The following is a 23,963-nucleotide window of genomic DNA, read 5'->3' as shown; positions in this document are numbered from 1 at the left end:
GTAAAAAAATGCAGCATAAGATTAAAACACAAAATCAATTTAACCTACTATTTTAAGTTCAGACTTGTGATAAGCTTACATAACTTATTTAACAAGTTAAAGTGTTTAACTGAATTTGTTAAGTTAAAGTAACATTAAACAGTTCATAACTTTTTACAGTTTTGTCTCTTGATAGGGCAGGTTAACAATTCATCAACTTTGACTATATCTGAAATTATTATTATTTTTCAACTTTTTTAAACATTCTCCTAAAGATGCGTGTTGGATGAACATTTAAAGGAATAGTTCACCCAGAAATGAAAATTCTGTTATCATTTACAGCCTCATGTTGTATAAAACCTATATGATTTCTTTATTCTGTTGAGCACAAAAGATATTTTTATAAATGATGGTAAGCACACAGAGTAGACTGTACCCATTGACTTTAAGGAATTACAAATACTATGGAAGTCAATGGGTACAGTCTACTATGTACAGCCTCAGCGTTATTCTTACACATTTTCAGTCTGAAAACATTTGACTAGAATTTCTGTAGTTCTAAATGCACTTTTACAAATGAATGATGGGACCAATGCCTATAATAAGATTATGTCAATTTATTATGACAGTTGCAATGCTTTGAACTACATATTTTATAAGCATTTTGCAAAAATATATACAGCATACAGAAAAAAGTGTGTGATGTTTCAATATTTAAAGTCTAAACATCAGTAACTAGCAAAAACCTCATAATATTATTTTGTATTTATATTTTGTTTACAAAATAACATTTTTCAATAGCTTTTATTTCATTATTGACAAGAAAAGTTTTTGTTCTTTCCTTCATTGCCAACCATAGTAATGGACTGATCTCAACACCAACAACTAAATATATAGCAAGCAATTCCCCCTAGCTTTCATTTATCTAACTTGGCACTGTATTTTTAATTTAAGCACATATTTTGCAGGCATCATCATATATGAAATGGTTAATATGGTTTTTATTCTTATGTTCACTAACAACCTAATAGACTCCAGGGCGGATTCATTTATTGCTATTGGAATTGACTAACTCGCTAAAAACAAGAAAAAGCACTCTCCTGTTATGGTACTATGGTATGATACAGCAGATATTTGGGTCACACCTCTGTGCCATAAAAATCATATATGGAAACAGAGAAAGTTCAGTTTTTCCTCACACGATCTGGGCTCCCACTTTTCACTTGCTACACCGAGGGCACCGCAGCGATATTGGAGTGGGCACTGTTGTGATTCATCATCCAGCCAGCTCTGATACTTTAAACTATCCTCATTCACCCAGAACCAAGAACCTGCCAGAAAACGCAGCCCAATCCACACATAACCATTCTGATCACCTTGAATCTTCCTCAAAGCCACCACCTGTTCACCTTCTGATACCAGACTGACCAAGTCCACATATCTGTCTCTACAGTGATCCAGTGCCTCCTCCCATGTTTTTGGTTCTGACACCAAGATCATGGAGCGAACTATGACCGAACAGAAGAAAGGGTGAGAATCTATACAGCCCTCATCATACCATTCACCATCCTTTAAAGCTACACAACTTTGCAAAGGTATGGTTTCATTTCTGAAATTTAAATTATCGGGTTGCACTCTGTTCCATTTTGGAATATCAATATATCTGGGTAGAGGTTCAATCCAATACCAAGGGAAATTATATAACCCGATCCAAAAGTAAATGTTATCTCCAGAGAATCCACCAGTTACCTTGATATAATTAAATAGTCTAGTGTTTTCTGCCTGGTCTGGTACCATGGCCAGGTTCATGCTCAACATTTTACAGTGGCTCTGAGCATCGTTCCAAATTTTTTTCTCCTTGATCAGCATGTATTGAAGGATGCTGTTGTTTAATCTAGAGCAGACAAATGGGTTCATGTCAAAGCAAGAGGTGTCACGCCAGTAACCTGTCGAATCCATCACTGCACATAAGTAGGATGTGGCCCAGTTGGAGTATGTGAGTAGTTCACTGTTTGTCCATTTCCAGGTGTTGTCTGTATCTTTAAACAGTCCTATCCAGGCAGCATGTATATACGGATACAGTAAAGCAGTGGCATTTAGATTGAGTGACCAATTAGGTATAACAGCAAGACCTTTATGATTATTTTTACAGGCATCTTTTGCCTCAGACCAAGTGTAAGATGCTATACTTGATGTCCAACTTGGTGTTTCCATACACACAATGCTTAATCTGGTTGTACACGACTCATTATGCCAAAGTGCATCCCTGGCGATAAAAGCACAATCTCCAGCTTTATACCAGTTGAAATAATAGCAATTGGTCCCATCTATCCACTTCCATAGTTGATTCCCCCTGTACATCCCAATCCAAGACAGTTGCACGTCAGAGCCGGTCAGATTCTGCAAATCATTTTCATTTGAAATACTGAAGAGATCTCGAAAATGAGTTCTGCAATAATCTTTTGCTGCATCCCATGATAAATTAGTCTCCACATAGATGTATTCCCTCACTGTTCCTGGTATAGGTTGGGCAGATGTATGGAGCATCAGCACCAGGCAGCTAAGAAGTCCAAATGTCTCCATGGTGAGACAATCTGAGTGACTGTCACCAGATCTGATGGTCAACTTCAACACCTGTAAGTGAACTATACAAACTAAAGCAAATACCATTCAAATGAGGAGTTCAGCCTTAGTTTTTCTTACCTAATCGCAACCCAAATGATTTGCTGGAGTTCTCAGAATGAACGAGAAAGTGAACAAATGCTTGCATCTTTTTTGTTTGCCACTCATTTACATTGAAACATTCAGTTTTGCTAAGTCTTTAAGCATACCATGAAGATTGCTGTATAATTTCCTAACCATTTAGGGGCAGTTTCCCAGACAGGGCTTAAGCCTAGTCTGTCTTACCCCCTACCCTTTAGTTTTGCACGTTCACGTGAGAGTAAGGGCTATCCGAATTGGACCTTACTCTCACGTGAACGTGCAAAACTCAAGGGTAGGGGTAAGACTGAGAAATGGCATTGGGCTTAAATGTTAGTGTTGATCAAAAACAACTTGCTCTGACATATCTTAAAATATCAGTGCGAGTGTTGTGTCTCAAAATGTACACCAGTAGTGTTTATTTAAAAATTATACTTTTAAACATGACTTAAATATCCTAATTATACTAAGGCCTAGTCTTGTTTTAAGATAATCCCTGTTCGGGAAATCACACGTTTATCGATAATGTTACCACCCTACCGCAAAACTTTACCCTAAACCCAAAACCTTTAAAAAAAGTTAAAAAATACATAATGTATTCTTTTTATATTACATATTGATATAATGGACAGAAATGTCTAAGGAAAAAATAGTAACACATACAGTCCTACCTCTAAACCTACCCAAAACTTATCTGTCTGTTTTGCTTTTTATTTCTAACAGGACATGATTTTTAATAAAATGTTTTCAATTCAATTCAATTAAATTTTATTTATATAGCGCTTCTCACAATTGTAAAGCTGCTTTGCAACAATTAACAATTGTGAAAAGCGCTATATAAATAAAATTGAATTGAATTGAAAACATTTTATTAAAAATCATGTCCTGTTAGAAATAAAAAGCAAAACAGACAGATAAGAATAATAACAAAAATCTATTTACTTATTTGCGAAACTAAAGTCACGTGACTGCAGTGACGTGGATGACGTGTTATCTGGTGCGCCCCAGTTGTTGTTGTTTTTTTTTTTGTTTACAGTGTGAGGGAGACTTAGGCTGTAAATTCGAAAAACAAAACTTCGCAAACATGTCTGAGGATAACACGTCATCAGCGTCACTGCAGTCACGTGAGTTTAGTCTCGCACATGCGCTTCACAGCAGACGTGGAAGAGAAGACAATGCTGAATAATAAAGTCGTAATTTTTGTTATTTTTGGACCAAAATGTATTTTCGATGCTTCAACAAATTCAAACTGACCCACTGATGTCACATGAACTACTTTGATGATGTTTTTATTACCTTTCTGGACATGGACAGTATACCATATGTAAATTTTCAATGAAGGGTCAACAAGCTCTCGACTAAATCTAAAACATCTTAAACTGTGTTCCAAAGATGAACGCATGTCTTACGAGTTTGGAACAACATGAGGGTGAGTCATGACATTATTTTCATATTTGGGTGAACTATCCCTTTAGGCACGCTTTAAGGCACGCTTTTCAAATTTCAAACGTACATCGACTGAAAAGACGGCATAGTCAAAAATCTGTGACGTACAGTAGTACCTCTGATCTGTATTGTTTGCGATACAATTTTTAGTAACAATAATTTCATGGAACGGAACTATGATTAATCTTGTATTTGAATATCTCATGTTTGTGTGTTTTTGTGTGCATAAGCTACTTGCATGGGGAATTAAGTAGGCTACTAGGGAAAAATGAAAACTCTAGATCAGCCACTGAAATGATTTTTCAAAGATTTCTTTTATTCTGCTTAAATGAGAGAACATCAGCAGTAGACTGGAAAATTAGCGTTTTAGGATGGTAATGGTGTTGGAAAATCCATTACTACATACTACATAAGCGTTTCCCAATCTTGTTCCTTTAGGCACACCAACAATGCAAATTTTGGATGTCTCCCATATCTGACCCCATAATTTCCCATCCTGGAGTACCTACTAACGTGCCGAAGAGGGAATGCATGTGTTTGCATAGGAAAAGTTGAAACATGTAAAGTGTTGTTGTGCTTCCAGGAACAGAATGGCTTGTTTTACCTTAATGGCTGTACAAATTACATATTAACACAGTTTGATCAACCTAAAAAAAAACAGTTAGCTTATGTTTTAATTGTGCCTTGCATAATGTTTTCTTTAAAGCTGACCTGTCTCTTAACATAGAGTTGTATGTAGGCATACAAGCAAACACGTTACAGGAACTGCTAGGATGACAGAAATAAACAGAAAAGTAAACAATATTAGCAAACTGTAACATTGAAATTTTGATAACAGAGATGGCATTTTTTTATTTTAGCGTTCTAAAATAAAGTGAAATGCAGCTTTCTAGTGGTAACATAGTTAGTGTTTGGTTAATAAAGAATTGAGAGAATGTATTGATTTAAGACTACAATAACATAACATTTAACAACTGAAAAACAAATAAGGACATTGTATGTAGTGTAAACTGGAATAAATTCATATTTAGCGCCCTTATACATCTTTAGTGAAGTAAAGAAAAATGGTGAAGTTACAATAGCGTCAAACATGCAACTATATATTTAATTACTTGTTATGAAATGTCATTAGTTTAAAACAGTAGAGAGATGCAAATTGAAGTGTTTATGATGCATTCCATATTTACAAATAAGCATAACGGTAAAGCTTAGTGTATTACTTAAGGCACTAAAGTTAAATGCATTTAACCTGACATTTTGTGCTAACTATTCTGTCAATGTCACAACCCAGTCAGACCTCAACCTATGCATGACCGATATCTCACACAAATGAAACATTCTGACACTTACTGTAGTTCATGATGTACCTTTAGGTATTTTCCACTCATAGAGTGTGTGCCACTTGCTGGGCATTACATTTTTCAGTACTATGTTCTTACAATAACAGATTGCCATTTACTATCCAAAATACAGAGTCTGGTGCATACTGCTGTGTCACTGCTCAAAAGGAATACATAAGGAATTGTACAACCATGTTCCTCTCTTCTTCTGTTCATCCTTGCCATGTTTTCACCCATCGTTGTTCCATTCTTGTTTATTCCCAGTCTGTCCCTGGACCAGCCAGAGACAAAGTGCATCTTATTTCCAAGACGGCTTCTCTGTCTCTGCAGAGAGAGTAATAGAGGGAATAACAATGGCTAGATTCACACAGCATTTTATAGGGCTATTTAGTTATTTAGTACATATTACCTTTGTCTAGGTCGTCGAATTTAGGGGGACACAATTTGGACATTTCTGCTTCTTTCAGAATATTGTTCTTGTAGTCTTTGGAGACAGAACAGAAAGCGTTTAGTTCAAGTCTTTCACGGGTGGTGTAGCGTTATGTGCAGGATTGTGAAGTAAACTCACCCAGCTTTGTTTCCTCTTGGTTGTTTGACTTCATCTCTGAGGCACAATCCTTTCTAACACATGATGTTTGGCTCCTACAGTAGTTGTACGTCACATAGATGGTTGATGGTTTATGAATGACACAGATGGCTTAAATGCTTATAGATTGTGTTTATAGATACTCACACATACTTCACCACTGGTAAAGGTGAGTTTTCAACTTTCCGTGGATCGAACTCTTGGCCTACATTTGAACAAACCAAAAAAATGTGTTGTAAAAAGGACAGATAATATCTAAGACACATATGGGCAGTTTCCCAAACAGGGTTTAGTTTAATCCAGGACTAGGCCTTAAAAGGACATTTAACGCTATCTCGTCAATAAAGAGAAAACATTTGCATTCAGTTAGTTACAGTTGCATTTTTATGTTAATCGGCAATACCACAATTATCCACTAGATGACGCACTTACCCAATTTATGAAAACACTGAAGCCAAAAACGTTATTTACTAATTTTAAACTCTGTGCATGTTTTGATAATCGTTCTGAATCTGATCTCTAACAAAATTCCTTCAATTATTTCAGCTTTCTGCTAAAAAAAATTTTATTTTAAACAAAATACCCATATTTAAGAGCTTGTAAGCAGAGAAAAAATATAGATAGGATGAAAAGTTTTTTCCCATTTTGTTTGTTTGTTTGTTTATTGTTTCTTTCATTTGATGTATTTGTATGTTTATATTTTTAGAAGAAAATTTTCCTGCAAGGCATTTTGTGAAACTTTAAAAAGTAGCTTTTACAAACAAACCTTAAAAAAATACTGGTGTTCATCCAGAGACAAAAAATGGCACTGATATATGTTAATATATATTATATGTTAAAACATGCATTTTAGTCTGGGAGTAGGATAAGCCCTGTCCGTAAAACCCAAGAATGCCGCACAAGCCCTGAAAAGTGAAGACAAAACGTCTCGATCGCCCCCCAGTGACTGGTCCCAGTATAGGTCATAAACCCCGCCTCCCCCATGTTATTCAATGGTACTTGAGACCAACTAAACAATTTCATTACACTTCAATTATCTTTTTTCCGAAGCTGGTTTCTGTCATTTACTGTAGTTTTAATCACGCTGATGTAAATTCAAATGTTTGTTTTTAAAATAAGTTTGTTTTTAGTTAGTTATTTAATGCTATAAAAACGGTGGTGTCACTTCATGATTGTCAGCTGTGATATGCGCATTCTGCAAGAACGAGGGCGGGGCCATGATTTCGCGGATTTACTTCCTGCTCACTTCTGCGCAGGACTGGTCCCGAAATCTCTACTGTGCAGAATATATATATAATTCATTAATAAAAATATAAAATAATTAAATTAATTATTTTCTAATTATAAAAAAATTAAACACTTAATTCTGGCTGGATGCATATAAAGGGGATATTTTATCATGGTATATTAACATTTAATAAAAAGAAATATGCCTATTTATATTATTTTCCCCACAGTTACATTATAATTGTGCAAAAACATTATCAAAATTTGTAAAGAAAACACAAATATGCAGTTTTAAAACAATACATGTAAAACTTAAAGCAACACTATGTAGTTTTTTTACCTTTAAATAATGTCTCTAAAATTATTTCAGTGATAGAACAACTTTTAACTGGACAAATTGTACTGTTGCTGCAACCTGAGCAGCCTCCTAGCTGCTACAAGCACACTCTGAAAGTGGCGGTGGAGGGTAGGAAACACAGCCCCGCGCCTCCCCCTGCCTATAGAAGAGTGTCTGATACCAGGCACTGTTGCGCTTTTCAACCACATGGGGGAGCTGTAAGTCATTTTTACATGGAAACTACATAGTGTTGCTTTAAAATAATTATATAAAAATAATAAAGGCAGGGAAACCAACAGAAAGACATGATAAAAATACCTTGTCTTTTTCTACGCCGTGTGAGGAGAATGATAGCCAGCACAGACAATGCCAGGAGGAGGAGTGTGGCCAGAATGTACCCCAGCTGCTGCAGAAAATGACTCCTCTGATCCGGCAGGATGACATTAATGACATGTGGCACCTCCACCACGTTTGTGTCTACAGGAGAAGATGGTCAAGAATACAAATTGACAAGTTTAGCATCTGACCTTGATCATTTGTTGTAATTTTACTGACCAATAGAGGGCTCTCTACTACCATAAACTATAACAAAAGCTGTTGGTATACAGATATGGTCTGTAAAAAATACACTTGCAGGAGAGATGACACAGATTTAGTCAGAATTCGTGATGCTCCCTCATGTTATTAAGAAAATAAGATATAAAACAAATCACAAACACTTTCCACATTTCTTTCTAAATAAACAATTTTGTTTATAGCCTCATTTTTTATATTACTTACATATTTTTTTATATTAGCTTGGCTTGTTTTATGTATGTTAACATTTTAAACATTGATAAAACATAAAATGAAATAAAACCAAAAAGTAAAACAAAAACATTTTAAGTACTATATCAAAAAAAATTGTCCATCCATATTGTTTATTTATCCATTGTGGTAGCCCTTGCTCACAAAAAGGTTGGAGACCCCTCATCTACAGTATTTAGAGCATAAATCTGTTAGCTTATTTTATTCTACTGAGCGACCAAACTGGCATGTGTTTATGAGAAAGACTGAGGTCCACAATACTCGGTTTTTCCCTGGCAGTAAAACATGAAAAGAAGGGTGGGTGGAAAACACAGAGAGGAATGATGGTGAAGTGAGTAGGTGGTGTGTGCTCAACTGTGAGGGACTTTGCCCTTTTGCTGTCAAAGGAAAATTCAATAGTACCCCAAAAAACAAACCAGAGCTTTGCATTACATTTGCTCCTCAGACATATTAAAGACTCACATCCTGACGTGACAACAGGAAATGACAAAATGTTACTTTATGGTTCCTCTAACTCATATATGTAAATGAAGTAAAAGAAAAACAACCCAGAGACTTTGCAGATGGTGGATGATGAGGTGTTATATAAGGGAATCTGACTGCTGACACTTCATGCGTGTCCTATGGAGGTCTGTTCAGCTTTAATTTCATACCACAGTAGTTATTACATGTAGCAAGACAACTGCAAATAAAAGGTTTAAAATGAATGTGAGAACAAGTAATCTGAAGCCTACCTGCTTAAAGTACCCACAAATTATTACCTGTAAAATACAGTTTCTGCCCTGTAATTTCAATCTAAACCATTTATTGTGCCTGCCTGAACTCATGTGTAGAAACCAACACTGACTAATGTCTTACGGTAGATAACTGTAATCACTAGCAGCTGAAAGCTTCAAACCTCACATTTTAAAAGAGCTCATAAAAGTACGGACGTGGCTGGGTACTGAGTCGAAAACTGTGGTTTAAAGGAATATTGTGTTTTGTGACCATGCAGCCGCTGTGCTTTTTACCAAGGTGGTATAGTCTACTACCATTACTCTATAGATACAATTTGCAATCAAACATTATTTCCCATAGTTTATTTCACCCACAAGTGAAAATTTGGTCATCATTTACTTACCATCTGTATGAGTTTCTTTATTTTGTTAAACACAAAGGAGATTTTTACCAAAAGTTCTTGTGTGTTCATCAGAATAAAGAAACTCATTCAGGTTTTGAACAACATGAGGGTAAAATTATGACATCATTTTAATTTTAAAGTGAACTATCCCTTTAAGTAAAGCACAAAAACAAAAGAAAACTTATCTAAAGTTTTGCTTAGCTGTAGAGATCTCTTGTGTGCTCACATTCAGTTTCTTGCCAGATCTTAAGAACTATTTCCTGCTTGGATGTATTTAAGTAAAGCCCTGTTAATAAAGCCCCCAAATTTAACTCGTTTGGTTCCGGGGCTCAAGACAAACGCGGGACATTTTTATGCCAAATAAACCAGAACAGGGCTTCCACAGGGACAATCTTGGCAGTCGTGGACAGTCTTGCTTTTAGGAATTATTTCCTGGAAGACATCGATCTCTTAAATCCTGCAAGTTTGGGATGTGTCAGATCCTGAAGAAAGCTTTGATTGAGTGGTTCACATGTGTTTAAACTCTTAGAAGATAAAGAAAATGATAAAGCTTCAGATATATAGAGGTATTTGAAAATGCCTTTGTTCATGTATCTTAATTCGGGAAAGCATAGCATTAGCAGTGCAAAGGTCATGGATTCGATCCCCAGGGATCACGCGTGCAGATTACAAAAAACATACTGAATGCACTGTAAGTCACTTAAAGGGATAGTTCGGCCAAAAATGATATTAAACCCATGATTTACTCACCCCCAAGCTGGCCAAGATGCATATGTCCATCATTTTTCAGACGAACACATTTTATTTAGAAAATGTCATATAGATGTTTCAGTTAATCAAATGTAAAGTTACGGGGTCCACTTCTTCAAGTCCCAAAAATGAGCATCAATCCTTCACAAAAGAGTTACGGCTCCATAGGGATAAACAAAGGCCTTCTAAGGGTTATCCGCCCCGTTTTGTTGTAGAAATATCCCATTTAAAACTTTATAAACGAAAATAACTAGCTTCCGGTAACGCCGCCATCTTAAGGCCGCGGTATACATTTTCCGCGTCCGGCTCGCGCTCACGCGTCCGCGCAGCTTTTCGAGTATACTCCCCGCGGCAACACGCGGATGGCCGCGTTCGACACTATACGCAATACAAATGATTTCTTATTCAAATTTTTAGTCTAACAGGCTGTCAGGGCAGCACTGATTTGGCGACATTTACAGTACATTAAAACATTAGGATAGGTGAAGAAAAGTAACTGATCCACCATTGCAAACACAGTTTAGAACAAACAACAAGACAACAAAGAACAGGAATCAAACAAACATGCTCCAGAGCTTTCTGTTCTTGGAAGAAGTAAAAGTTAAAGAAGAAAAACCATAGTGTGTGTGCAAATGCTGTCTATTTCCTTTGTATAATTGTTTATAGTGGAATGCACTGTCTAAATATTTTCACGCGCATGCGCTGTTGTACGCGGACTGTACGCGCACTGTCCGCGCGGTCTCAAATTTTGGGCTCCACGCGGACGGTCCACTCGGCCGGCCGCGGACCCTCTCGATGACGAAAATGACGTCATGCGGACGGCGCGCATACGCGGACGTCCCTAGTTTACTTTCGGCTTTAGACTCGTCTGTATTCAGGAGAGAGTATCAGCGTAGTGTATGCACTTTTCATAGTGACGTATGACAAATTCGGAGGGCGGAGGCACAGTGCAGCAGCACAGAACCCTCTATAAACTGCGTACGCTCTCATCTATTTTAGTTTTTTTTTGTTTTTTAAGTTTTAAATATGGATATTTCTACAACAAAATGGCACGGATTACCCTCAGAAGGCCTTTGTTTACCATCGTGGAGCCGTTTGGATTTCTTTTGTGAAGGATGGATGCACATTTTTTGGACTTGAAGGAGTGGACCCCATAACTTTACATTTAATTAACTGAAACATCTACGACATTTTCTAAAATAACTAAAAATGAATTCGTCTCAAAAATAATGGACATATGCATCTCGGACGGCTTGGGGGTAAGTAAATCATAGTTTTAATATAATTTTTGGCCGAACTATCCCTTTAAAAGATCTGTCAAATGCATTACTGTAAATATACTTTTACTGGATCCTACCAGTTGTCTTCTTTGTCATGCTCAAACAAAATAAGAGGAACAGACTGACATCCCCCTTAGGATGACTGAGAAGTGAGTTGAATGAAGGTTGAAGGGGAATTGAGGGGATGTTGAGGGTGGGCTGACTTAAATAAAAAACAGTCTCCTTACGGCTTGCGGTCTGATGTGGAGCTTTAGCTACATCTGGCCAGATGCTTCACAGATGAAGCAAACTTCCCTTTTCCTGAAGATAAACAAAACTCTAGAGATAAAGGGTGAAAAACAGAGGGATTAGCCAAGAAGAGAGAAAACTATTCAGAGAGATGTGAAAAAAACAAAAGAAGGAAAATTAAAGAAACAGAAGGGGGAGACGGGAATGTGCAAAGGAGGAGACAAAAATTATGAAAGAAAAAAGACAGAGAGGAAAAGAAATGGGCAGAAAAAGTCAAACCACCAAGAGAAGAAAAGAGAAGATCAAAACAAACAGTTAATTCGAATGACAAATAGTCCACACACCATCAAAATAACAGCTAAATGAAAGCTTCTTGAGAAAATCTGATGCAACAAACAAAAGAGTTCCAAGGAAAGTTAATGCATATTTACAGTACGCACTGTGCCAAAGTGGCCATATTTTGTTGTCAGTGATGAATTCAGAGAAAATCTTTAGCTATAACACGCTTGCCAGAAGACTGTGATGTTATCCCACAAGATTCCACACTGAGGTTTGTGTAGTCCAGGATCCAGTAAATGCAATATCATTACACCCTAGAAAATGACTTTCCCATTCTCTTTTAGTGGCTTCTTTGCTAAATGTTTCCCCTTCTCTTTTCATCCCTCTAAAATGTTTAAAACTTTATACCAATTCCTCTGTCTCTTAGGTATTTCTTCCACTATTTTTATCCCTCGTTCACCTCATCTACCTCCATCTGCCTTATGCAAATAAAAATTATTCTCCTGTTCCCCTGTCTGGCTGGCAGAACCTCAAAGGAAAACGTGGCTATCAAATGATCTGAAGTTTAACTGAGAGAGCCAGTTGTGTTGGTGGGAGAGTAGAAAGAAAAAAATGTGCATAAGCAAAAGACACAAAGGATTTAAAGCAGAACTGCTGCCTGCATTTTAATAAGCTATAAACGTGGCAATCTACTGTAGAGCACAAGGAAGCCAGATCTTTAGACGTATACTGTTATGGTATTCAGATTGTACCCATGCACTCTGTAAACACCCAGGCTATTTTTCGTTCACACTTTTCTATTATTTATTCGAAGGGTTTCATCATTACTGGGCGGTGGTGCTGAGGTTTGGTCTTTGGCTTAATAAATCCTGACCGCGTAATGTGAAATTGCTTTGTAAAATAAGATTAAACTAAACACCAGCCCTGCCTTCTTTCTCTAGTAAATATACTGGCATTTGACATCTACATTGATGTGTCAGTAGGTCTTTCTTTATTTTAAATACAGGTATTACATACTTAGATTTTTTATTTAAACAGGGTTAGTTCAGGTCAAATGGTTTAATGCCAAATAAAGTTTGGTTATGGTTCTAAATAATTTTAAATGACTGTATAAAAAGAAAATATGTGACCCCTGGACCACAAATTCCTCATTAGGGTAAATATTTGGAAATTGAGATTTATACATCATCCGAAAACTGTACGGTTTGTAAGGATATTTTCTTAATTTGTGGCTGAGAGACAACTATTTGAACTATTTGAATCTGAGAGTGCAAAAAAAACTAAATATTGAAAAAATTGCTCTAAAGATGTACAAATAAAAGCCTTAGCAACACATATTACTAATGATAAATACATTTTTGATATATTTACGGTAGGAAATTTACAAAATATCTTCATTGAAGATGATCTTTACTTAAAGAGCACCTATTGCATTGCATTTGCATTGTGTTTGCATGGTTTATGGTTAAAAAACATACATTATTTTCCACATACCGTACATTTTTGTAGCTCCAGATTTCACTCTCTTCCTGAAATGCAGATTTTTTACAAAACGAATTGATTTGAAAAGCACTGTGTCCCTGATTGGCCAGCTAATCTATACGTTGTGATTGTGACAGGCGGTAGGGTTTCCCAGCTTAGGTGGGCCACCCGAACTGAAAAGTGCTGCGGGAAACCCTACCGCCTTAATAAGGTCATTAAAAAAAAAAGTATTTAGCTGCACAAAAGGCCGTCAAGTGCATCTCGGAGAATAGCGCGGACGCACTTCACAATGCGAGCGGGCACACGCACCACACAGCCAAAATGAGGAAGACGTGGTCCCGTCACTGTCTGGAGAGTAACTAGCCAGTTGATAAAACATCTCCGAGAATAGTGCGGACGCGCTTCACATCGCCAAACGGCCAAAATATGATAAAGACGTGGTCCGTCATGTCTGGAGGATACCCAGTTGATAAAACATGTGTCCGTGAGAACTGTAACTGGACTTATGTTTGGGTTTATTTAAGCCTGTTATTGTATTAGTCTATAGTTCTTGCAAATTTAAAGTAAGTTAGCTGGTAATTTTGTTGTTTGAGCAACCTGCTGGCTAGGTTGCACGTACCTGTTGATTCAATATAATTGTTGAGCGCTCTTGTTCACGTTATTTATGTGCATTATTTACATGCTACAGTAGTTACACTCCTTTAAGATAATGTAATTAATAGTGGAAAAAAATTTTTTTCAATCCGTTAACTCTTTGTACAGCGCGTCGTGAATGTGGTAGCATTTAGCCTAGCCCCATTCATTTCTTAGGATCCAAACAGGGATGCATATAACATTATCGTTCTCATTTTTTTTTTTCGCTTAAAAAATCACCACGTTTGGTTTTGTGCCATTACTTACACGTGTAACTACTCTAACTAAAAAGGTTTTTAATAGGGAAAACATGGAAGTGTTTGGTAGCTCCTAAATTCATCACTGTTTGGATGCTAAGGAATGAATGGGGCTAGGCTAAATGCTAACACGTTCACAACGTGCTGTACAAAGATTAAGTGTACGCATTGAAAAATGATAGGTATGTATTAATTAATCTAAGTTGAGGTAAGAACATAGTAAAATATTGAAAAACGGTGGTGTTTTCCTTTAACACATGCACATGACCTCACTGTTCTTACAGATTTGCAGTTACGTAGGTTACACGGAGACGTCAATGCGTCATTATCAAAAACTTTACCACATATTTAAAAGTTTAAGCACCACAAAGCCTCACTGTCAAATAAGCGAAAAGCCAAACTGCATGAAAAGTTTCCCATTTATGGTTAAAACTTTGTCGTGTAAACGTCCCCTTAGATAAGACAGTCTTTCACTAACACACAAAAGATGGTTTAAAATAGAAAATCTTTTGTCCACATGGCTTACACAGTAATAACTACCTGCCTTAGTGATCTGCACTGGCATCTAGCCTCTTGGAACTCATAAAATTTATGCCAAGTCCACAGGCAGCCATTTCAGACAAATTTACTTCACAGTATAAACTGCAGATACAAACCAAAATCTTCTGTGCTGCCTACGAGTCTTTCTGAGCCAGAGAAACAAATTGAATCTCCCAACAACAGACTATGTTTGATCATTTGGGATCATCTGGAAAAATCCTGTATTTCTGCTCTGAAGCTTGTTTCTCACAATGTTAAAAACATTTTTATATAAACATATGCTTAACATTAGTTTTGTAGACAAATATAAATTATGTCCATATATGAATTCTTTTTTTTAGTTTAAACGGATGAGCCAACATGTGTCCAACATACTGTATGGGAACTCATTTAATACCCATTTAAAAAGCATCCCAGGCTTGACAGCTAATAAAACTGGTTGGAAGAATGCCTAGGGTGTTTAATACTGTAATCTGGGTAAAAGGTGAGTACTTTGAAGAATTTATAATTTTACATGTTGACTTTACTTTACTCTAGGATTAGTAGATATCTTCAGACTTTTCACTAGCAGCATTTAATATCGCACACTATACAGTACACTGTAAAAATTCCTTGTTGCACTTACATTTTTAAGTTTAATTAACTTCAATTTATAATCCATTTCAAAAAAACGTACTAGTGCGTTGCTATAACTTATAAAAAATAAAGTTGAATTAACTTAAAGGTATAGCAGAGGATTTTCTCGAATTTTAGAAAAGAACCACCTTCTTCACTTTTTAAAAAAATGCAATTGCGCAACACTCCTGATTGACAACTAGGAGGACCAATAGTCTTGATGATCCACCCGGAAAAAGAAAATCCTCCGCAATACCTTTAAGTTATTTCAACTTATTTTTTATAATTTACAGCAACTCCTCACTAGTCAAGAAAGTTGAAATTAACTGTAATGTCAAACTGATTAAAGGAACACTTTTTTGAAAATATGCTTATTTTCCAGCTCCCCTAGAGTAAAACATCTGAGTTTTACTGTTTTGGAATCCAATCAGCCAATCTCCAGGTCTGGTGGTATCACTTTTAGCATAGCTTAGCATAATGCATTGAATCTGATTAGACCATTAGCATCGCGCTCAAAAATGACCAAAGAGTTTTAATAAATTTTTCCTATTTAAAACTTGATAATTCTGTAGTTACACTGTGTACTAAGACTGCCAGAAAATTAAAAGTTGCAATTTTCTAGGACGATATAGCTAGTAACTATACTCTCACTCCTACCATGAGTGCAGCAGGCGCAATGATATTACGCAGTGCCCAAAAATAGTCCCGACTGCAACTCTGCAACAACCCAAACTTAGTGCCGTTCACGTTGAAAGTTACCTAGCTGGGGCCTATTTTTAAGTGCAACAAGAAATGTTTACATTGTACTATTGTCATATGAGGTAAGTGACTCTTACTTTGATCTTCACTGGGAAGAAATTGAGGTTCATCAGTTGGTTCCTCAGGAATGGGAGGGGTCACAGTAAGCTGGAAGATGCGCCTCTCATGCAGGCCACAGTAGTGATGATGGAGATGGCAGGAGTATAGACCTTGATCCGAGAGCTGGATGGCTGAGATGATGAGAGAGAAATCTCCCTGTGAGAACGCCGTCGCTGATATATTCATTTTACGCTGAACGAACAGCGGCCCATAATGACGTCTCTCGCCGGAAGCGTACAGATCGATGAGGCGATCGGCACGGTCGTGACGGACCCCTGGTGGCTGACGGTCCCAGTGCACCACCTGCTGCTGGTCCTCCTGACTGTTGCCTTCTGTCCAGATGGGACGACGGTTAACACACGGAAGGACCACAGTGCTGCCTACCAAAACCACAAACACAGCCTTCTGACCATCCCAGAACTTCTTCTCCTTACGAGCTGGGAAAAAAGAAGGCCAGAATGAATATGCAGAAGAAACAGAGAGACAGACAGATGTGAAATAGCCTTGTTTGGTTTCAAATGAACAAGAGTCAAATTTGACTTTCCAGTTGTCTTCACATTCCTTGCGTTCTTCAACTTGCAAAGCTCCTTATTTGGGATGAACTTGACCAGTTTGATCACGGGGCAGAATAAATGCCAGACAAAAATAACTTCATCTGGTATACAAAGGTGAATTTTTCTAACCTGACTTGGTGACATTAAGCTGCACTTTGATTGACTCATAGAGGTGGCAGTAATGATGATGCAGGTTACACGAGTAGATTCCTTTGTCACTCATAGCAACACCTGCATTAAGAAAGCAGAGATTAGGGTTACTAGTGAGGTTACTAATAGGGAGTGTACTGGGTGGTTAAGAAGTAGTTGTAATGCTGGCAGAGAGAAAGACAGATACATTCACTGCATCCGAAAGCAGTAGGCGAGGCGAGTAGTATGTCCGAATTCAAAGTATTCATATATACTTCCGGCAAGTTTTAATGGTCTTCATCTAATTCAGTACCTACTAACAGTAACACTATGCGATTTCGGATGCAAGGATTGTGTTAACCAAAAGTATTTCACCTTTGATTACTAAAGAGAAGTTGCCGTCCCTGAAAGCAGTCTTTGTCATGCTAATGCGTCCCTGGTTGTAACCATTGTAGATGCGCTGGTCACCGGCAGAAAACATATCGACAACACGCTCCATTGCATGATCTGGGCCACTACGGAGAAGATCCCAGTGTACTACACGCTGACGGTCTTTCAGGCGGTCTTGGGTCCACACCATGCGCTGACTATGACACTGCAACACCGTCCGAGATCCCTGGGGAGCGCTGATATTGTACATGGCCACCACCACACCACTGCCATCATTTTGGGCTAGCACTGAAAAACAAAGTGCATATTTTCCAAACACAGATCAGGAGGTACACAGAAGACTGTCAGCTATCAGTGTTTGTTCAGAGTGAATGGAAAAGTGCTGTTTTACTAACAAACTGGCATTTGAAATGCATTCACATTAATGTATTTGCCAGATTTATCCAAAACAATTCCCAGCGCATTCCAATATTACCAGTACATGCATTCACTGAAAATCAAACCCATGACCTAAGTGTAGTGCTTAACTATTTGAGCTACTTTATACATGTTTGTTTAAACGTTTATCATAGTTTTATGGTCAAACTTAAGAGGCAGAGAAATGACTGTACTTACCAGGGCTGAAGTGGAACAAGGCCAGAACTGTAAAATAAGCAAACAAAAAAACTTGATGAATATACATATTACAGTAAATTAAAGGATTTCATCCCACTAGGTTAAACATCCGTGATGTATATGGGTTTTATCACTATGTTTTCAGAAATACCTGCTAATACAATAAGACAAGACACAAAACAAGTTTAAGTTTGAGCAGTCCTGTTAATCTGGCGTGTGTTAACAGTGCTGAACTTTAAACATTACTGTCGTTAAGTTTTATGGCAAACTGGGTCATGAAAGTACACACAAAGGATTTTTGAAAACACAACTGGGGACGTTAAAACAATCATTAGGAACTGCAGCTGACTAGTACTGACCTGCATTGAATAAAACAGAGAGACAGTGAAATACAATGACTTCCAAACCTTCAAGCTGTTTACATGAGAGTTTTTGTCTGTGGTTTTCGGAAATGAAAGCAGCATCAATGTTTTGACTTTCAATCCGTGCTTAACTTTAGCCTAGGGATAAAGGTTTAAAACTTGACATCATCTGTCGCTGGGGTGGTCCCTAGGTACCATTTTGTACCTTTACAGGTATACTGAACATAATACCTTCTGGGGTACATAATTGTCCCTTAAAGGGGACATTTCACAAGACTTTGGTGTTCCCAGACACCCCTTTACGTGAAGGTCCAGCTCAAAATACTACATAGATAATTATTTATAGCAAGTTAAAATTGCCCTTTCGTAGGTGTGAGCAAAAATGTGCCGTATTTGGGTGTGTCCTTTTAAATGCAAATAAGTTGAACTCTACACTAAATAACAGTGATGTGGTTGGAAAGTGCAGATTAAGGGGCAGTGTTATCCCCTTCTGACATCACAAGGGGAGCCAAATTTCAATTACCTATTTTTTACATGCTTGCAGAAAATAGTTTTCCAAAACTAAGTTACTGGGTTGTTCTTTTTCACCTTTTAGGTAGATAGAAGCACTGGGGGCCAAATTATAGCACTTTTAAAGCAGATTTTCATGTTATGTCGCCTTTAACTCACAATTTAACCAATCGTGTATCATTTTAAATAAATATTTAATCAGATTTAAATCAGATTTTACAGTAACCTACTGTAAAGCTGAATCCCTCTTAAAGGCAGGGTGCATGATCTCTGAAGGCCAATGTTGACATTTGAAATCACCTAAACAAACACGCCCCTACCCCAATAGAATCTGGACCTTCTTTTGATTGCCCCACACAAACGCAACCCAGGCAACAATGTCGTTTAGTAGACACGCCCCTTACTGCTGATTGGCTATACAGACACAATATGAAAAACATGTCCTATCCTTAGACCCATATATTATATCATATTACTTTGAAAAGCACAAAAACTGCTAGCGTTTTATGAAAATAGGGAGTGGTTGGATAGTGCCAAACCCTCTGGAAATTACTATGAGAGAAATATGAAAAAAATAGGAGGTGTTCTGTATTTTATACAATTCACAAAGCCAAATGCAAACACACATTCCATTAACAACACTTTATACCTTTTAACACATCTATACAAAACACACCTAATGTTTTTTTTATGAAAATGCATGGACAGAGTGCCTGTGTTTTTGCACAGCTGTCTTCAGCAGCTGTGACTACCATTCAAATGACTCAACTACTGGAAAGGCTAACTGGCCACAGTCTGTATAAGTAAATCCAAAGAGAACGCTCCAGTGGAAGACCAGTATCTGAGCCCGAAATATAATGCATCTGGAGGCTTCTAGAAAAAAGAATATAAAATATTTTTAACTGTTTAGCAATCTAACTGTGATCTTTTGATGTTGTCGAATGTTATTATAATATGTGTCAAATGGGAGAAAAGGAAATGCAGTGCAAATGTAAAGCAAACCCTGAGGGCAATAGAAAGGCAGTAATAGAAACCACAAACTTCAGAGTGAAGGAGAGGGGAGGAGGAAAAGGGTCAGGGGTTTGGAATTTGCTGAAGAAGCAGTTTGAAGCTCATCTGTATACTCATAGTCTTATTTTATTCACATACACATTCACACTAACCTGATAAGAGCAAAGCTACACCTACACATGAAACTGGTCTCTCTTCTACAGTATACATCAGCCTATATCTGTTGTATGTAGGGGAGAGCAGGGCACAACCTTTTTGGCTTTGGCTCTATCATTTAAGTTAGATGAATATTTTTTTACACAATCAACACACAAATCTGTAATTGTACAATCACACCAAAAGTGACAGGGGTGCAAACGTCACAACTTACCCCATAGGTGGGGTTCATTGTAACAAACAGGGGGTTTGTTGTAACACCTGTTAGAAAATTTGGTTAAAAGAAAAAGAATTCAAGAAAATTCTGTCTAAATACTAAAGGTGGATATTGTTTATCTATCTGCCTGTAATAGATAGATAAATATAGACACATTTATCCATCCATGATCCTTCATCAAACCATCCTTGTATTATGAATCAATGCATATAAATATATATTTTTAAAGGGCTGCACAATTAAGACAAAAATCATAATTGTCAGTTATTTCCCATGATTTTGTATTAACAGTTATCATTTTGTTGAATAGTATTTACATTGTTTTCATTTCCTTGTCATTGTATACTGGAGGCTTAGTTGTATCACCGTGTTACAACTAACCCCGTATAAAATTATTTCAGTCTCAGCTATCAGTTACTAAGAATTGCTGACATGTTTTAAAATTGTGTTATGTCTTAGGTAACAAGACAGTGATTAAAATAATATAAAGTTCGATTTGGTGAAATACACGCCAGTGACAGCTCGTGACTGCTCATCCGAGGGGCACTAATGCAAAATAAGTGTTTGGAGTGCCATGTGTCTTGCTTGCGGCACACATGTCAAAACGGTTTATGATAAAAGGGACGCTCCCTTAACAGTAAACTCTGATTATGCATGAGATTATGCAAGTATCTGGCAAACGCGAGCGTCTCTTTTATCATTATCCCTTTAGACGCATCTGCAGCAGGCACTTATTTTGACAAGACATGTGATGGACACAGGATCTCTCGACGTGCAGAACACATATTTTGAAATTATGAACCACACACATGACGGGATACATACATGCTGTGATGAACTTCGCATCGAGCGCCCTCGAAAAAAGAAGTCGCCGGTCGCCACTGTTACACACCAAACTTAGAAATCGAAAAACACTTAAGATGAAGAAATTTACTTGTATGCCTCCAAAACACTCTTTGTTCAACATCTTAACCAAAACACATCCAATCTTTTCACAAATTTACAGGACATCATCTTCTCACAGTAAGAGAAAATGACCAAAAGCACAGATTGCTCAACCCTGTATAAATATGTTAAGTAGCTGCGTTACAATTAACCCCACGTTGGTTTGTGCCCTGCTCACCCCTACAGTTTTTTTTCTCAAGTTATTTCTTCCTTTATTCACAATAAAGCCAATGAGGTAAAGCATAATACACATTATTTTCGACAAAACTGAAGAGGTATTTTGGAATGGTAGAAATGTGACTCTGTCTGTGAAAACCTAAAGTCAATTTTTGTGATTTACTGTTTTCTACATAAAATCATGTAAAGAACAAATTCCAACTTTGATGCTCCTAATCTTATAATTAGATTATGAGACTTCAGCCTGGATTTTACTGACAGAATTTTTATTAAACCTGACTTGACCTCAATTATTTTGTCCCAGGACTCAGATGTTCTTTAAAGATATTGAAGGTACACAGATTCAAGGCGGTCAATATAATTGAGATTTTTTATGATTTTCATGAATATTTTTACACCTGAAATGTCCCTGTGTCATTGAAAAACAGTGTAAATGGATTTTAAAAGCATCTGATTTTGTTAACACATTAAAGACACAACTCACGTCCCCGAATGGACCTAATCTTCACAGAGTTAAATTAACTAAACTCTCAGTAAAAAAAGGTACAAAAGTTGTAACTGGGACCTTCTTGTGTTCAACAATATTGATTCAACATGTGAAAAGATGACTATGTCTGATTAATAAACTATATTCACTTATTTTGAATAAAACCTTATGTCTTTCCTGTTTGTGTCAAGTGAATCATCCTGAGTCACTTTGGGTTTTTGCTAAAAGTGCAGAATCAGGCCCAATGTAGAAAGGGAAATTTTCTTGATTCACTCTGTTGTCCATGCAAAGATCTCTAACAGGTTTCCAAACGCATGTTGGGATAGGTTTTGGTCCTTTGTGAAACATCATTGGATGGGACACATCATTTATTAACAGAAGCATTGGGTTTAAACCACAAGAGCATCAAAGTTGATCCAACTCCTGGAAAACAGTGAACCTCCCTCCAGACAAATAAAAATCTCTCATGTAATATAGACATTATTTCAGTTAATGTTCACAAAAACATTTTCTTCTCATCTCACTTTGTCAGTGAGTTCAAAAATATAGCTCTGCTCTCTTACATTTGGTGCTACTGTAATACAAACTGGTGAGAAGCAAACAGCAAAACAAAGACATTAGCCTTGGATACAGGTTTTAAAAATCTACAACAGCTGGTTTTAACATTTCAGACTGGGTCTCAACAGTACAAAATACAGACTGAAAAGTAATTACATGAGATTATAAAACTTTTAAACATAAGTGAAGACTGAACATTTATGAATCACATACGTTTTAAAGCACAATGTTACCTGTACAGTACACATGGGGCTAGTTGACACATTCCGCATCTAATTATTGTAACTTATGACTTATTTCAGTGTAGGCTTGTGAACTAGTTAACTGAAACACAGGTCTTTACCAGAAAAAAGAAAATACAGCACTGTACACATTTTGACCTTTTGTGCAAGTACGGGGGGAATTATCATTGTGGAAATTGCAATTAACCTAACGTACCTGCTAGAAAACATTCGTGTCATTTAACTAAACCATTGTTAACATATCCGTGTGACAACTAAAGACAAACTGATACTGTACGCCACAAACACACAAACGATAAGCAATTATTGCTAAAATATACGTTTAAAATTGATACAGTACGTCTATGTAAATACAACCCTAGACAAACGCTGCCCGTAATAGCAAGAAAACTTGAGGTAAACAACTGACGAATAAGTCTTCACTTTAAAATAATCAAATACTCACCCTGAAGCGCTCCAGCGCACAAAGCCACAGCAACGTTTTTCATGTCCGATATCCACTTGGGTTGATATCACTAAAGGGATGCTCTGAAAGGGTCAAAAAACTGACTAGCAAAGCTGGATTCACCAGACAAACACCTACAATGAAGGCGAGGACTTGCTGTTTGTCGACCAGCGACATCAGCAGCAGCAGTCTGACTTACCATCATCAGTGTTTACTGTAGTCTGCACTGCCCCCTTTAAACACTAACCAAACCCTCAGAAAATACCCTTTCTCATTTCAATGTCTTCTTAAACTATTGCTGATGACAAATTACATTTTGTGAATATAAAAACACCAAATATGTGTGACTACTGTAGTTTTACTATAATAATACACTGAAGTAGGCTAGACTGTAATATATATTAAATATTAGTAATATGTGTATTGTATTGACTATAGCAAATTGATAAATTGTAGTAAATAATGTAATGATTACAAAACTATAGCTATTTTACTACAGTAAATATTGAAGTTTATTACAGAATTTTTCTATGTGGGAAATAAATAAACTATAGTTAAAGATATAGTGAACATAATTAATTTTGGCAAGGAAATGGCAGGCTACCATCTTGATAATGACACATCAGAGGTATACTGTATACAGTGTAACACCTGCTTAGGGTTAGTGATTGTGGCCCCAGTGCTGTCTTTTAAGGGTTTCT

At 36.9% G+C, this 23,963-nt stretch overlaps 1 protein-coding gene across 1 annotated transcript; it reads right to left on the bottom strand.

Moving 5' to 3' along the window:
- Positions 1–4,420: 4,420 nt before the first annotated feature.
- On the bottom strand, positions 4,421–23,476 carry mxra8a (matrix-remodelling associated 8a). Its single transcript, XM_065241310.1, has 10 exons — positions 23,263–23,476; positions 18,153–18,179; positions 17,523–17,825; positions 17,148–17,249; positions 16,443–16,901; positions 7,934–8,092; positions 6,199–6,256; positions 6,034–6,107; positions 5,875–5,949; positions 4,421–5,789 (listed from the first exon to the last, which is right to left on the bottom strand). Exons 1-10 carry the CDS (start codon positions 23,303–23,305, stop codon positions 5,764–5,766), a joined length of 1,326 nt encoding a protein of 441 aa, XP_065097382.1. The 5' UTR covers positions 23,306–23,476; the 3' UTR covers positions 4,421–5,763.
- Between the last annotated feature and the right edge of the window lie 487 nt (positions 23,477–23,963).

This window comes from Paramisgurnus dabryanus, chromosome 14 (genome assembly GCF_030506205.2).
Source record: "Paramisgurnus dabryanus chromosome 14, PD_genome_1.1, whole genome shotgun sequence".
NCBI classification, from domain to species: Eukaryota; Metazoa; Chordata; class Actinopteri; order Cypriniformes; family Cobitidae; genus Paramisgurnus; species Paramisgurnus dabryanus.
The sequence above is the reverse complement of the archived record's forward strand: the minus strand, read 5'-3'. Positions and strand labels throughout refer to the sequence as shown.